Source organism: Chionomys nivalis, chromosome 1, assembly GCF_950005125.1.
Source record: "Chionomys nivalis chromosome 1, mChiNiv1.1, whole genome shotgun sequence".
NCBI lineage: Eukaryota > Metazoa > Chordata > Mammalia > Rodentia > Cricetidae > Chionomys > Chionomys nivalis.
In genome coordinates, this window is record NC_080086.1 from 16698893 (window position 1) to 16711629 (window position 12737).

The following is a 12737-nucleotide window of genomic DNA, read 5'->3' on the forward strand; positions in this document are numbered from 1 at the left end:
CTCTGTGGCTTTGGAGCCTGTCCTGGAACTAGCTCTTGTAGACCAGGCTGGTCTCGAACTCACAGAGATCCGCCTGCTTCTGCCTCCCGAGTGCTGGGATTAAAGGTGTGCGCCACCACCACCCGGCTCTACTCCTGTACTTTTGACTGAACACTGGTCCTCCTTTATTTTGTGAATAAAAGTATTTTGTGCACTCTTTGACCAAGTGCACAGTTTTGGGAGAGATGCACATGGAAGCAGTGAGCAAGGAAGGCAATACTCTCCTAGCCAGCCAGATCAGCCAAACCCACCCTGAAGATCAGTGGGGTAACAGATGCCCTCACATCCATTGGAGGATTAATGTGTGGGAATCTGTAGTGCAGAGGAGGTTCAGGAAGGAGTTTGGTAGGGATTTGATGAAGGAGAACAGATTCTTGAGCTTCTGCAAATGTTTGCTAAAGAAATGTGACCGCGGTTTGAATTCTGTTTGAATTCTGTTTGAATGAAGTCAGGTAAACATTGTGGAGTGAGCACATGGTGTGTGTTGTGCATGCTGACAGGAAACGAGTGTGTGGAGTCTGTTGCATTTAGTAGAAATAAATGGCATTACAGTTTTGTCTACTACTCAGCAGATACGGGTGGCAATGTTGTAGACCCTATTCATGCATCAGAAGGGTAACTGTACAGATGGACTTTTTGTTAATGTTCAGGGTAGTGTACAGTCCTTAGAAACCTGCCGTCACAGGTAGAACTGTTAACAGGTTAATGTCCAGTCCCCAGAATGCTCAACCATAACTAGTGCTACAGAATTAAAGCTATTAGTTGGCTTCTGGTCTCCTCCAACTCCAGTGACACCCATAAAACCCATGAGACTTTAAATTACCACAAAAGTTCTTTAGATTTTTGTAGAGAAAACTGTTAAGTGAAAATATTAAAATTTGACAAGTCTCTTGTCACTTAATGCCATAAACAAGTTTAATGTATATTTCTTTCATGAATGATAGAGCCATAAAGAAGGTATCTGTTAACTATTGTTTTTACTCTTGAATTGTAAGGGTTAAGTGTCCTGGGAATTTTTTTTTTAGTTTTCTGCAGCCTTTGGCATTGAAGCCTTCACTAATAGGAATGTTTTTTCTGATGTTTCTGTTTGGCTTATACTATAAAAAGCTGAATATAAAACTATTCAATAGTGACTATTGGGACTGGTTCATTAGTGTGATGTGTGCAGGTCTGCCATGAGTTCAGGGGAATCTAAAGTCTGTAGTAGTTACACACAGTAAGAAGAAAGGACTCGGTTTATTTCTCAAGTGAAGTGGTTGCCCACAGGTGTTTGACGGAGAACCCTGGGTTTCAGTATGGTTGGATCAGAAATTCATGTTATCTAACAGATGAATAGAACACTTGTTTTGCCGGGCGGTGGTGGCGCACGCCTTTAATCCCAGCACTTGGGAGGCAGAGGCAGGCTGATCTCTGTGAGTTCAAGACCAGCCTGGTCTACAAGAGCTAGTTCCAGGACAGGCTCCAAAATCACAGAGAAACCCTGTCTCGTAAAAAACCAGAAAAAAAAAAAAGAAAGAAAAAAAAAAGAACACTTGTTTGACCAGTGCAGTTCTAAACATGGGCTTAACCATTGTATTTTTTTGTAGTTTTATGAGCCACTTATTTTTTTCAAATTAGAGTAATATTTGTAATTTATAAAAGGGGGGTTGCTTTTAGGGGTGGATAGTCGAGCTCACTTGATATTCTTGCACATGGACCCTGGTTCTGATTGCTAATATTTACTGGGTGGCTCACAGCCATCTGTAAGTCCAGTTCCAGGGGATATGACACTCTTTTCTGGCCTCTGTGGACACCTGGCATGCATGTGGTGAACAGATGTGTAGGCAGAGAGTACACACACACACACACACACACACACACACACACACACACATACAGAAGCTTATTTTCAGATCATATAAATCTTTTCCTATTTACTGAAAACAAAACACGCATAAAATAAGAATAAATGTATTCTTTTTTTTTTTTTTTTTTTTTTTTGAGACATGGTTTCTCTAACAATTCTGGCTGTCCTGGAACTCAGCTTTGTAGACTAAGCTGGCTTTGAATTCACATAAATACACCTGCCTCTGCTTTCTGAGTGCTGGTGTGAGCCACCACTGCTCGGCCAATAAATACTTTTGAAAAGAAAATTGTTAGTGTCGATAGTTTTTGGGTTGGTCTTTGAACAGTTTTAGACCTTATGTAACTATGAAAGAATATCATGGATTATTGTGTTATATTATCATTCTTGTTGCCTTGTTTGTGGCCTTTGTTCTAGCTTCTAGATTATCACTTTCCTTTGCTGACACTACCCATATTTGTTCATTAATTTTAAATGAACTAATGTTTATAAAGTGAAAAATTAGTATCGTATTAGCTGTATTTTACGTCTCTGTGATCATATATGGCTGATGGGTACTCATTGTGCAGTGATGACTTCCAATTGATACAGGAAGCTCTGTAGGACAGTGGCACTGTTTTTAATTGCTGTTTGATACTAGGAAAGTAAATCAGAAACTTGGGATATATATTTAATACTATACGGATATATATTTAATACTATACGGTCCTAGCAACTCAACTTTATCAAAGTTAAATGTTATTTCTCTATGATAGGGTTTATGTTTAATTGTGATATTAGATCTAGTTAGAGATTATTAATATTGAACAGCATAAAAAGTTATAGTATTAGGTTCTGCTAGGCTGCTTATTTAAGTTGTATTAAGATACTGATATTGTATGTCAATAGATGTTGCTTTTTTAAAGCGTAAAATGTGGGAAGGTCTGATATGTACATACAGCTGTGAAGCTGTCTTCATAATCGAGACAAGTTTCCTTATACCCGTGTGGGAAATGCGACTCAGTGCTGGGAGCTTGCCTGGCATATTCACGTTCTGGGCTCAGTCCCTAGCACTGCAGAAAAACAATGGGGAACTTAATTCTTGTTTCTTGTTCTTTTCCACAGCTTACCTCAAGAAGATCATCCTTTTGTCAGATTAGATTAGTTGACATTTTCTATACGATTTCATAGATGAGCATCATGAAGTAGTTTTCTTTTTGGTTTGACATCTTTCTCCATGTTTTATTTAGAAATTAATTCCTCTTTCATGTATAAATGATTCATTACTTTTTAGAAATGGTGGTTGACTTTGGTTTTTGGAGACAGCTTCTTTTAGTTCATATTGACCTAAAAATCCCTATGTAGTCAAGGAAAACTGAGCTCTGATTTTTCTGTCTCTTCATTCCTAGTGCTGGGACTGCAAATATGTACTACTACTTCTTATTCTATTAATATATCACTGTTAGTTGTTGGTTACATTTGGGGTGATTCTAATTTATGATATTACAAACAAATTTATTTAAACATTTATTTGTAAGTGTTTATATTGATATGTATTTATTTCTCCTTAGTAAATACTTAGTGTGTAGTACCTGGATCATATGGCCAGTTGTACATCTAGCCATTAATAAACTGTCAGCTGGGACTGAGGCAGTAGTTCATGGTGAAGTGCTTGCATGGCATACTGGAGGACCCTGGGTTTGATCACCAGCTCTGTAACCGGACAACTAACCGAACACTTGCCAACTCTTTCCTACCAGTAGAGCATGAGTGTTCCAGTTACTCTTTTTTAGTATGTATAAGTTTTTAAATTGTGTCTGACAGACTCAATAAGAAAAGACACCTGGGTGGAACTTATTTCAATTCTCATTATGTTCTTTTTTAAAGTGCTAGAAAAACATTTTAAATGTGAAAAGATTTTATCCAGTTCACTATTGATTTACTTCCCATTTAAAGAAAAGTATGTTTTATTTATGTGTGTGGATGTGTGACTGTGTGAGTTTATGTGTACCACATGTGTAGTCTATAGACCCAGAAGGCATGGAATCCCTGGAGCTGGAGTTACAGGTGGTTGTGAAACATTTGATGTGGGTGCTGGGAGCGAAACCCAGGTCCTTTGCGAGAACAGCAGGCCTTCTTACCTGCTGAACCACTCTCTAACCTTTTTATTTCCCACTTTAATTTTGATAGTATTTGGTCACAGATGCTGATTTGAAATTCAATTTATAAGATTTGATATGTTTTCTTCTTTCTTGCTTATGTATTTTTCTTTTTGTTTCAGCGGCCCCTTTGTTGCTTTATGCAAACAGACGGGACTTGAGATTGGTTGATGCTACAAATGGCAAAGAGAATGCAACGATTGTAGTTGGAGGCTTGGAGGATGCAGCTGCGGTGGACTTTGTGTTTGGTCATGGCTTGATATACTGGAGTGATGTCAGCGAAGAAGCCATTAAGCGAACAGAATTTAACAAAACTGAGAGTGTACAGAATGTTGTCGTTTCTGGATTATTGTCCCCAGATGGGCTGGCATGTGATTGGCTTGGAGAAAAATTGTACTGGACAGATTCTGAAACTAATCGTATTGAAGTTTCTAATTTAGATGGATCTTTACGAAAAGTTTTATTTTGGCAAGAGTTGGATCAACCCAGAGCTATTGCCTTAGACCCATCAAGCGGGTAAGTGTCTGCGTAATGACAGAAGGCTCCAGTTTCTTTGTCTAGTCTTCTCCATTGGTAAACACTCCTCACTGCTAAAGGGTGGGGGAGCAGGAGAAATGGGAGTCCTGGTTTTGTTTTCAAGTAGACTTGACTATGGAAAGTTGGGTTTATTCTTAAATGACAATGTTTATCCACAGTTGGTAGGGGTGCAAATTAATAGAACCTTTGTGGAAATCAGTTTGGAGATCCCTCAAAAAATTAAAAATAGAATTACTGTGTAACCTCATGATTTCATTCCTGGGCACATGTCCAGAGAACTATACACCCTAGCATAGAGATATTTGCATGTCCATGGTTATTGCTGCTTTATTCACTACAGCAAAGTATTGGTATCAACCTTGTTGTCAGTCAGCAGATGAATGGATAATATTATGGACACTGTTCAGCTCTAAAGAAAAGTAAAATTTAAAATTTCCAGGAGAAGATATAGTGGGGAGGGCCTTGGACCTTCCCCAAAGCAATGCGCCTTACCCTCTCTGAGGATTGGAGGGGGTGGGGTGGGAGGGTATGTGGAGGGAGTGGGAGGAGGGGAGGGAGTGGGAACTTGGATTGGTATGTATAATGAAAAAATATAGTTTGTTTTCTTTCTTTTAATATACTTTAATACATACGTACATACATAAAACACAAACACACACAAAAATTTCCAGAACTGGCCCTGCCCATTGCTCATCACTGTAAGGGGTGAACTAGCCAGGGCAGTTCTGGAGAGCTCACCATAGTGGCAAAGACGGGGGAGCTGGCAGGCCAACAAACCCTGAAAGTACCCAGGCCCAGAACCAGAATTATATACTGTCCAACCCCAACATCCAGCCCATCTGTGACCTGCTGGAACATGGGGGTAGGCAGTTGGGTGAGGGTGGGGTCAGCCCTGTAGACCCAGGGCTATAGGGTCTCCATGACACAGGGCAGCAACCTGTTGTTCAGGAAGAGTTCCAGTGAGGGCTCCTTGTCGATGGTGCAGCAGAGACTACGGGCCTCGAACCAGAACAATGATTCTTTTCGATAAACACCTGCATGTAAATTTATGTGGATAAAGGGGTTTACTGAGCGACTCACTGTTACACTGTGGTTTCCATGATGAGATTTTTCCTATTTTTGTCCGTTCATCCTTCTTTTCTTCCTTCCTTCTCTTAAATCTTATTTTGTTTATTTTGGTGTGGAGAGGGAGTTGGGTCGGATCGGGAGGAATGATGTGAATGACACAAAGAATAATAAAAAAAATTCCAGGAAAATGGATAGACTTAGAATGTAAAATATTCAGTGAGGGCTCATAATTTCAGAAAGAAAAAACCTAGATGTTTTCCAACATATGGGAAACACACACACACACACACACACGAAGATACAGTCTAACAGTAGGAAAGGGTAAATATTAGGGGATTAGGGAAGACTGAGTGTGCGTAATGGACATGAGATATGAAAAAGGCTGTAAAGCTAATTGTTTTTCTAGTTCTAATGCGGTTGTGGATTTTTTTTTTTTTGTTTTTAATGGTGAATAAATCCATTAAGTGAATGTGTAAAATCTAATGTGAAGCTTATGGCTTCAGAAATGATATTTAAACTGTACAGAAGTTCACTGAGATGTATAGACTTTGAGCCTGCTTGGTTTTGGTGTGTGAGTTTTATTTGCATTTTTTTATAATAAAGCATATAAAATTAAGAAATACAAAAAACAACAATATAAATAGTTTTGTTTCTTACAGAAGATATAGAACAGCCATGTTTATAGTTCTTGTGGATTTTCTTTTTAAGGCATTAAGGGAGAAGGAAGACTTAGTATCTAATTACTTAAAATAAGATTTCAAAAAATATTCTTGATCATAGATTATCATATAACCAATTGTTTTGCAATAGTATCTTTTATATTAAGCTGTGAAATACTGCTTAATGTATCTGTGCTGAATAGAAAGAATAAATAATAACGTATTTCTACTTAGCTAAACATGCATTTCATGTACTTGCAGTGATGGTGTTACTTCCGTTTTTTTCCCCTGTGCTAGACAAGCCCAAGGCCTCACTGAGGCAAGACAAGTGCTCTCTTCTTGAGCTACATCCTTGGAGTTGCAAAGGGTTATTTTCTAAAGAGAAACATAACTCAAAACTGAAAATTCCATTTCACAGAACATGAGCTCTGGGTCTGCACTGCTCTTCATGCACCGTCTTAGTCCTGCTGTACACTGTTGTACATTTTATTCCGTGTGTTGCTGTGGCTGAGCGTAGGTACCTATGTGAACATGAATCTGAAATGAATGGACTAAGATTTTGTTAAAATCCCAAGATAACTTCTGAATACTTTGAGTATTTTAATATGTTTCTTTGATTTTTTTTTAAAAAATGATATTAGAATGCTTTTAGATATCTTTGTAGATAGGAATAAATTAATTTTTTTTATAATAAAGTAGAACTTGGAGTAATCAGATAAAAGTTTGTATGGATTTTTTTTTGATATCAGGCCTGATTTGCAGGCATAGAATAAAGGTAGTTCCATGTTGTAAACAAATGGAAAGTTTGTTTAACTGTAAAAGATGACAATACAGTGAAATTTTAGGTTTGACTGTTCTCCATATATATATGTATATATATTTATATTATATATAAAATATATATGATCTATAATTAAGGTATTGTGAGTCTGGGGTTGCTCAGAGATTCGCCATGACCACAAATAAGTTTTAATAAGAGACTTTCTATTTAGGTACAGCACCCAAACCTGGCACCATGTTTACATACATGAGAGTGCTTCCAAGACGCAGCCCCTTGTCATATCAGTCCAGGGTTTATAAAGGCAAAACCCTAGAAGTTATAATTTTGGGTCTTGTGATTGTCTTTTTGATCAGAGTAAGCAAATTTGATTACAAAAGCAGAAATAACAGTCTTAGGACCTTTGTTTTGTAAGAACAACAAATTTTACAAGGTCAGTCAACTTAAGAACAGTCTTCAACATCCAGGAAAATAGGGAACTGGATTGGCAGGGTATTCAGTATCTGGGAAAAAGGGAAGTAGGGTGATAGGGCACAGCCTGTACGAGCTAGGGTTTACATGCTAGAGGCACTTTCTTTTTCTTTTTGGTCTCAAACGTAATAATGCTAACCATCACAAAGGAGCAGCTGTGGAAGTGAGATGGCCCTTTAAAATACCCACATTAGGGTGTGCAAAGGTGGAAGGGAGGGCTGCATTCAGGAGGTCAGTTCACCCAGCCACATGGATCAAGCTGGTGGGTGGGCTTGGTGCAAGTGCCATTAAGTGACACCATTACTCTAAGCTGGCTCCCTGGCTCTTAATGAAGCATCAGGAAGTGTGGATGTAGGAAAGGGTTGGGAATCAGAAGAGGGATTCTTAGAGGCTGTGCATGGTAAGCTGTTCAGTTAGAGACTTTGAGCATAATCCTGAGGGGTGAAGCTGGTGTTTCTCTAACAGAGTTACTTAAGTCTGAGGGGTGGGATGTGTTTGTGACATTCCTGCTTTTGAAGATCACGTTAGATTCGCTGCTTCTACTGATCTTTAGGAAGAAGACTGGTAAAGAGCAACAGTTCTCTTATGTCCTCGTGCCCTCTCCCCCTTCTCCCTCAGTCAGGTCTTCTCAGAGTTTCAGAGAGTGAAGCTCAGGCTGGGGTGGCATTTGTCATCCTGCTTCAGCCTTCTGAGAGCTGGGATTAGACATTCCTGTTCCCCCATTTCTTCCTTTTTTTTCTTGACAGGCTCATTCCCAGTACAAGGGTGGTAACAGAGATTCACTGTTGAGTGTTAGTGTGTTTAGCTCTCTCCATTTGCTGCTTCCTTTGGGAAAAAAAGGGAGTATAATTTAAGGATCTATCTACTGTCCACTTAAGGACAGAAACTTAGGAGAGATAACTTTTTCTTCCCATACATAACACACATTATATGTTATTATACGTTATTATGTGTGTTATGTTGCAAGTATTTGAACATGGAAAGGGTAGTAGTAAAGGAATTAGAAGGTCAGTGAGAGCTCTTATTGGGTTGATTACTCTAATCCATTTTTCTTTTTTTTCTTTTGAGACGGAGTTTCTTTGTAGCTTTGGAGCCTGTCCTGGAACTAGCTCTTGTGGACCAGGCTGGCCTCAAACTCACAGAGGCCTGCCTCTGCCTCTCCAGTGCTGGGATTAAAGGTGTGCACCACCACTGCCCGCCTAATTCATGGTGTTACAGCTTAAATACTATAATTCTGGTATCGCACCTTGTTCATGTTTACATGGGGTTGTAATTCTGTGGTAGTACACTACGCATACACACAAACACACATGCTCAGCTCTTAAATGATTACGAGCTAATGATTTAGTGAGTGGAAATTATTATTTTCATTTCATTCCTTAAAGCAAGTGAGCTTTTCTTCTGCTATAATAGGCTTGCTATATTACTAAAAAGTACAGTAGACGGTTTTTTCTTTTTTTTTAATTTATTTATTTATTAAAGATTTCTGCCTCCTCCCCACCACTGCCTCCCATTTCCCTCCCCCTCCCCCGATCAAACCCCTCTCCCTTGTCAGCCTGAAGAGCAGTCAGGGTTCCCTGCCCTGTGGGAGTCCAAGGACCTCCCACCTCCATCCAGGTCTAGTAAGGTGAGCATCCAAACTGCCTAGGCTCCCACAAAGCCAGTACGTGCAGTGCAGTAGGATCAGAAACCCATTGCCATTGTTCTTGAGTTCTCAGTAGTCCTCATTGTCCGCTATGTTCAGCGAGTCCGGTTTTATCCCATGCTTTTTCAGACCCAGGCCAGCTGGCCTTGGTGAGTTCCTGATAGAACATCCCCATTGTCTCAGAGTGTGGGTGCACCCCTCGCGGTCCTGAGTTCCTTGCTCGTGCTCCCTCTCCTTCTGTTCCTGATTTGGACCTTGAGATTACAGTCCAGTGCTCCAATGTTGGTCTCTGTCTCTGTCTTTTTTCATCGCCTGATGAAGGTTAATATTCAGGAGGATGCCTATATGTTTTTCTTTGGGTTCACCTTCTTATTTAGCTTCCCTAGGATCATGAATTATATGTCCTTTATTTATGGCTAGAAACCAAATATGAGTGAGTACATCCCATGTTCCTCTTTTGGGACTAGACGTTTTTGTTATCTGTTGCCTTTTCTGCATTAAATGTGAGCATTTGCCAATGACGCAACTTATACATCATTGTAAAAATCAATAATAATGTACTTTGAAGGTAGAGATAGTTGTCATTTAGCTTCTAAATGTAATTTGGTGACAATATACACATTCTTTTCCTTCAGCCCAAACACCTAGTGAAATTTTTTTCATTATTTCTGATGTTTGTGATTAATGGGGTAGGGGTGTACGTTCACCTTTTCCTCTCCAACAGTTCTAAAAAAAAAATCCCTTTACTTTTTGGGAAATTACTTTGACTCACATGGCTATTTAAAATGTAATTTATGGCTGATGAGATGGCTTATTGGTTAAAGGTATTTGTCACCAAACCTGATAACCTGAGTTTGAGTTCTAGGAGTCACATGGTACAAGGAGAACCAACTTCCACAAGCTGTCTTCTGACCCCACATATTTATGCACTCTTTTACATGTACACACAATAGCAGTAAATATAGTTAACATGCAATTGAGGCCAAATACAATTTAGCCAAATAGCATATATTTGATAATTAATATTATAGGGAAAATATTTACAAATTATAGTTTAAACTTATGAATTAAAAATATATCATGGGGCTGGGGAGATGGCTCAGAGTTTGCAGAGGTTGTGAGTTCAATTCCCAGAAACCACGTGGTGGCTGACTACCATCTGTAATGAGATCTGGCTCCCTCTTCTGGCATGATAACAGAACATGGTATATGCAATAAACAACAAAAGAGCCCCCCTGAAACACCCCCCAGAACAGGTTTTAAAAAACCTTTTAGTATCTTTCTTGATCTTAGATATGTGTCATGGGTTGTGCTTTTAGTGCAAAAGCAGTCACAAGTTGATTTTATCCCTTGTCAAACAGAAGAGTTGATTTCCAGATTTTTATTCTGGGGAAATATGAAGTTTACTTTTCAGATAAAGTGCATGAAAATGGTTCTGAGGAAAAAAAGTAGACTTTTTCAGAGTCCAGAATCCTGGGTTTCGAGATTCAAGAGTCAACTGCGCTCTCTGACATCACCATGTAAAAGGAAGGCAGTTGAATGACTGGTATTGTGGACACTGAGAACCAGTGCAGACATCTGTGTGCTTTGGGATGTATGCAGTTCTTTGTATTACCAGTTCACTTAGCCTAGACTGAAGGAAGATTTTTCTAAATTGGGCTTCTATTAGTCTGCCCCCCTCCCTTTAATACTGACTGGTAGTGTAGAATTCAATCCAAGGAATAAGAAAATATGTGTCTTATGAAAATGTTTCACAAAGCAATGTTGTCTTTTGTTTTGGGTAGAGGACATTCCTGTACCACCCCTGTTCAGTTCCTCATTCTCATTCCCACGTTGCTATACTGACCTTCATGATGCTGAGAACCTGATTCAGGTCAAGTCCCATAGTAATTCTAAGATCTTTTTTTCCCTTGATTCCAAATCATTAAATATTACTTGCAAGTAAAATGTTAGTGATTCAGCTTGAATCTATCCCGTGTGTGGGGAGCAAACTTGTGACCCCAATGGCATAGATTTTAAAGATATATTTTTAATATTCACTGTTAATATTTATATATTAATAACACTAAACGGTAACTTAAAATGCCTACGTAAGCACTCAGGAGGTGGAGGTAGGAGGAACGCCTGGGCGACATAGCAAGTTTAAGGCCAAACCTGAGCTACATTTAGAAAGGCATATTATATCTTAAAAGGTCTAAGGGGCAGGGACGGGAAATAAGAGTGAATTAATGTATATACCTGATAGGTATGCTATACTTAGAATTGTGGGGTTCTGCCCCCTTTTAAAACCTAAGTGATTTTTTTCATTTATGTATTTTTAAATTGATTCATTCTTTCACAATTTCATACCTGTACATATCATACTTTTATTATGTCTTCCCCACCGTGCTTTCCTCTGTATCTCTGTCTCTCAAGCTCGTCCCCCTTTCCTACACTGTTTTCCTCCTTAAGCTCACGGTGTAGCTCAGGCTCGAGAGCTGCAGAGTAGTTGAGAAGGCTCTGGGCTATCAATGCCAAGTTTAGAACTGTTCCTATAGAACAGATCTTTTAAACAATGATCCAGCTGTTCTTATTGTATATCTTACACTGGGCCTTGCTTTTTCAGAGCCTTTTTGACTTTAAACCTATTCAAGTCCCCTTCCTTACAGTTTCACTCGATATAAAATCAAAAGTACTTTAAAATGTAAAAGGAATTTTTTTATTTACAAAATGGAAAATGTAGCCAAGGGGTTTGTATTTATGACTTCTGTTTTCTATTTTTAAATTAAACTATTATTTATTTGGAAGTGAGTTAACATTTTTATTAGAATACATGTAAAATAAGGGGTTATTATGATTTCCTTATACATGCATAACATTTTGAAATTCTTATTGCCTGTAAAACAACCCTTCCTTCCCCCCACTGCAACATACACACACACACACACACACACACACACACACACACACTGTTATCATCTACAAATTAAAAGTAGTATATTAGAAAAATTGTTAGTCTAGTCAGGAAATACTATTATAAGTTGTGAGTGCTCAGCTCCTGGGATATGAATCCAGGCCCTTGGGGGATAGTGTATGAGTATGTTTAGATGTTCTCAAATATTAGAATAGAGCATTTTCCCCCTGAAAATATCATATCCCTCATCCAGTTTTTCCTTATATAAAGTCCATAATTTTACCTTAAGTTAATGAATTTTAATTGTCTTTTTGTTTGTTGTCCTAGCTCTGGCAGGCCTAGAACTCACTGTGAAGGCCAGTCTGGCCTCCAGCTCAGAGTTCTGCTTGCCTCTGCCTCCCAGTGAATTGTCTGATTTTTTTTTCTTTCCTTTTTTCGCCCACATATTTTAAGCTTACTTTTATTAAGGGAATATTGAAAGGAAACATTTGTGATACTAAATAACTTAATATAGGGTAATATTTTTTTGGAACTTTGTTTTTTAGTAAAAGCTTTCTTTGTAGTATGACCTTTTGTTTTTTGTTTGCTTTTTTTGCTGCCAGTTTGTCAAATTGAAACTGGGGCTCTTGGAGTGCTAGGTAGGCAGTCTACTCTGAGCTGCATTCC

The 12737-nt window shown here is 38.6% G+C and overlaps 1 protein-coding gene across 1 annotated transcript in view; it reads left to right on the forward strand.

Moving 5' to 3' along the window:
* The window catches only part of Lrp6 (LDL receptor related protein 6), a 132300-nt gene that overhangs the window by 22045 nt on the left and 97518 nt on the right, over nucleotides 1-12737 (forward strand). The window contains exon 2 of the mRNA XM_057762761.1: nucleotides 4143-4536. Coding sequence (XP_057618744.1) covers nucleotides 4143-4536 — 394 coding nt within the window. The remainder of the gene's footprint in view (nucleotides 1-4142; nucleotides 4537-12737) is intronic.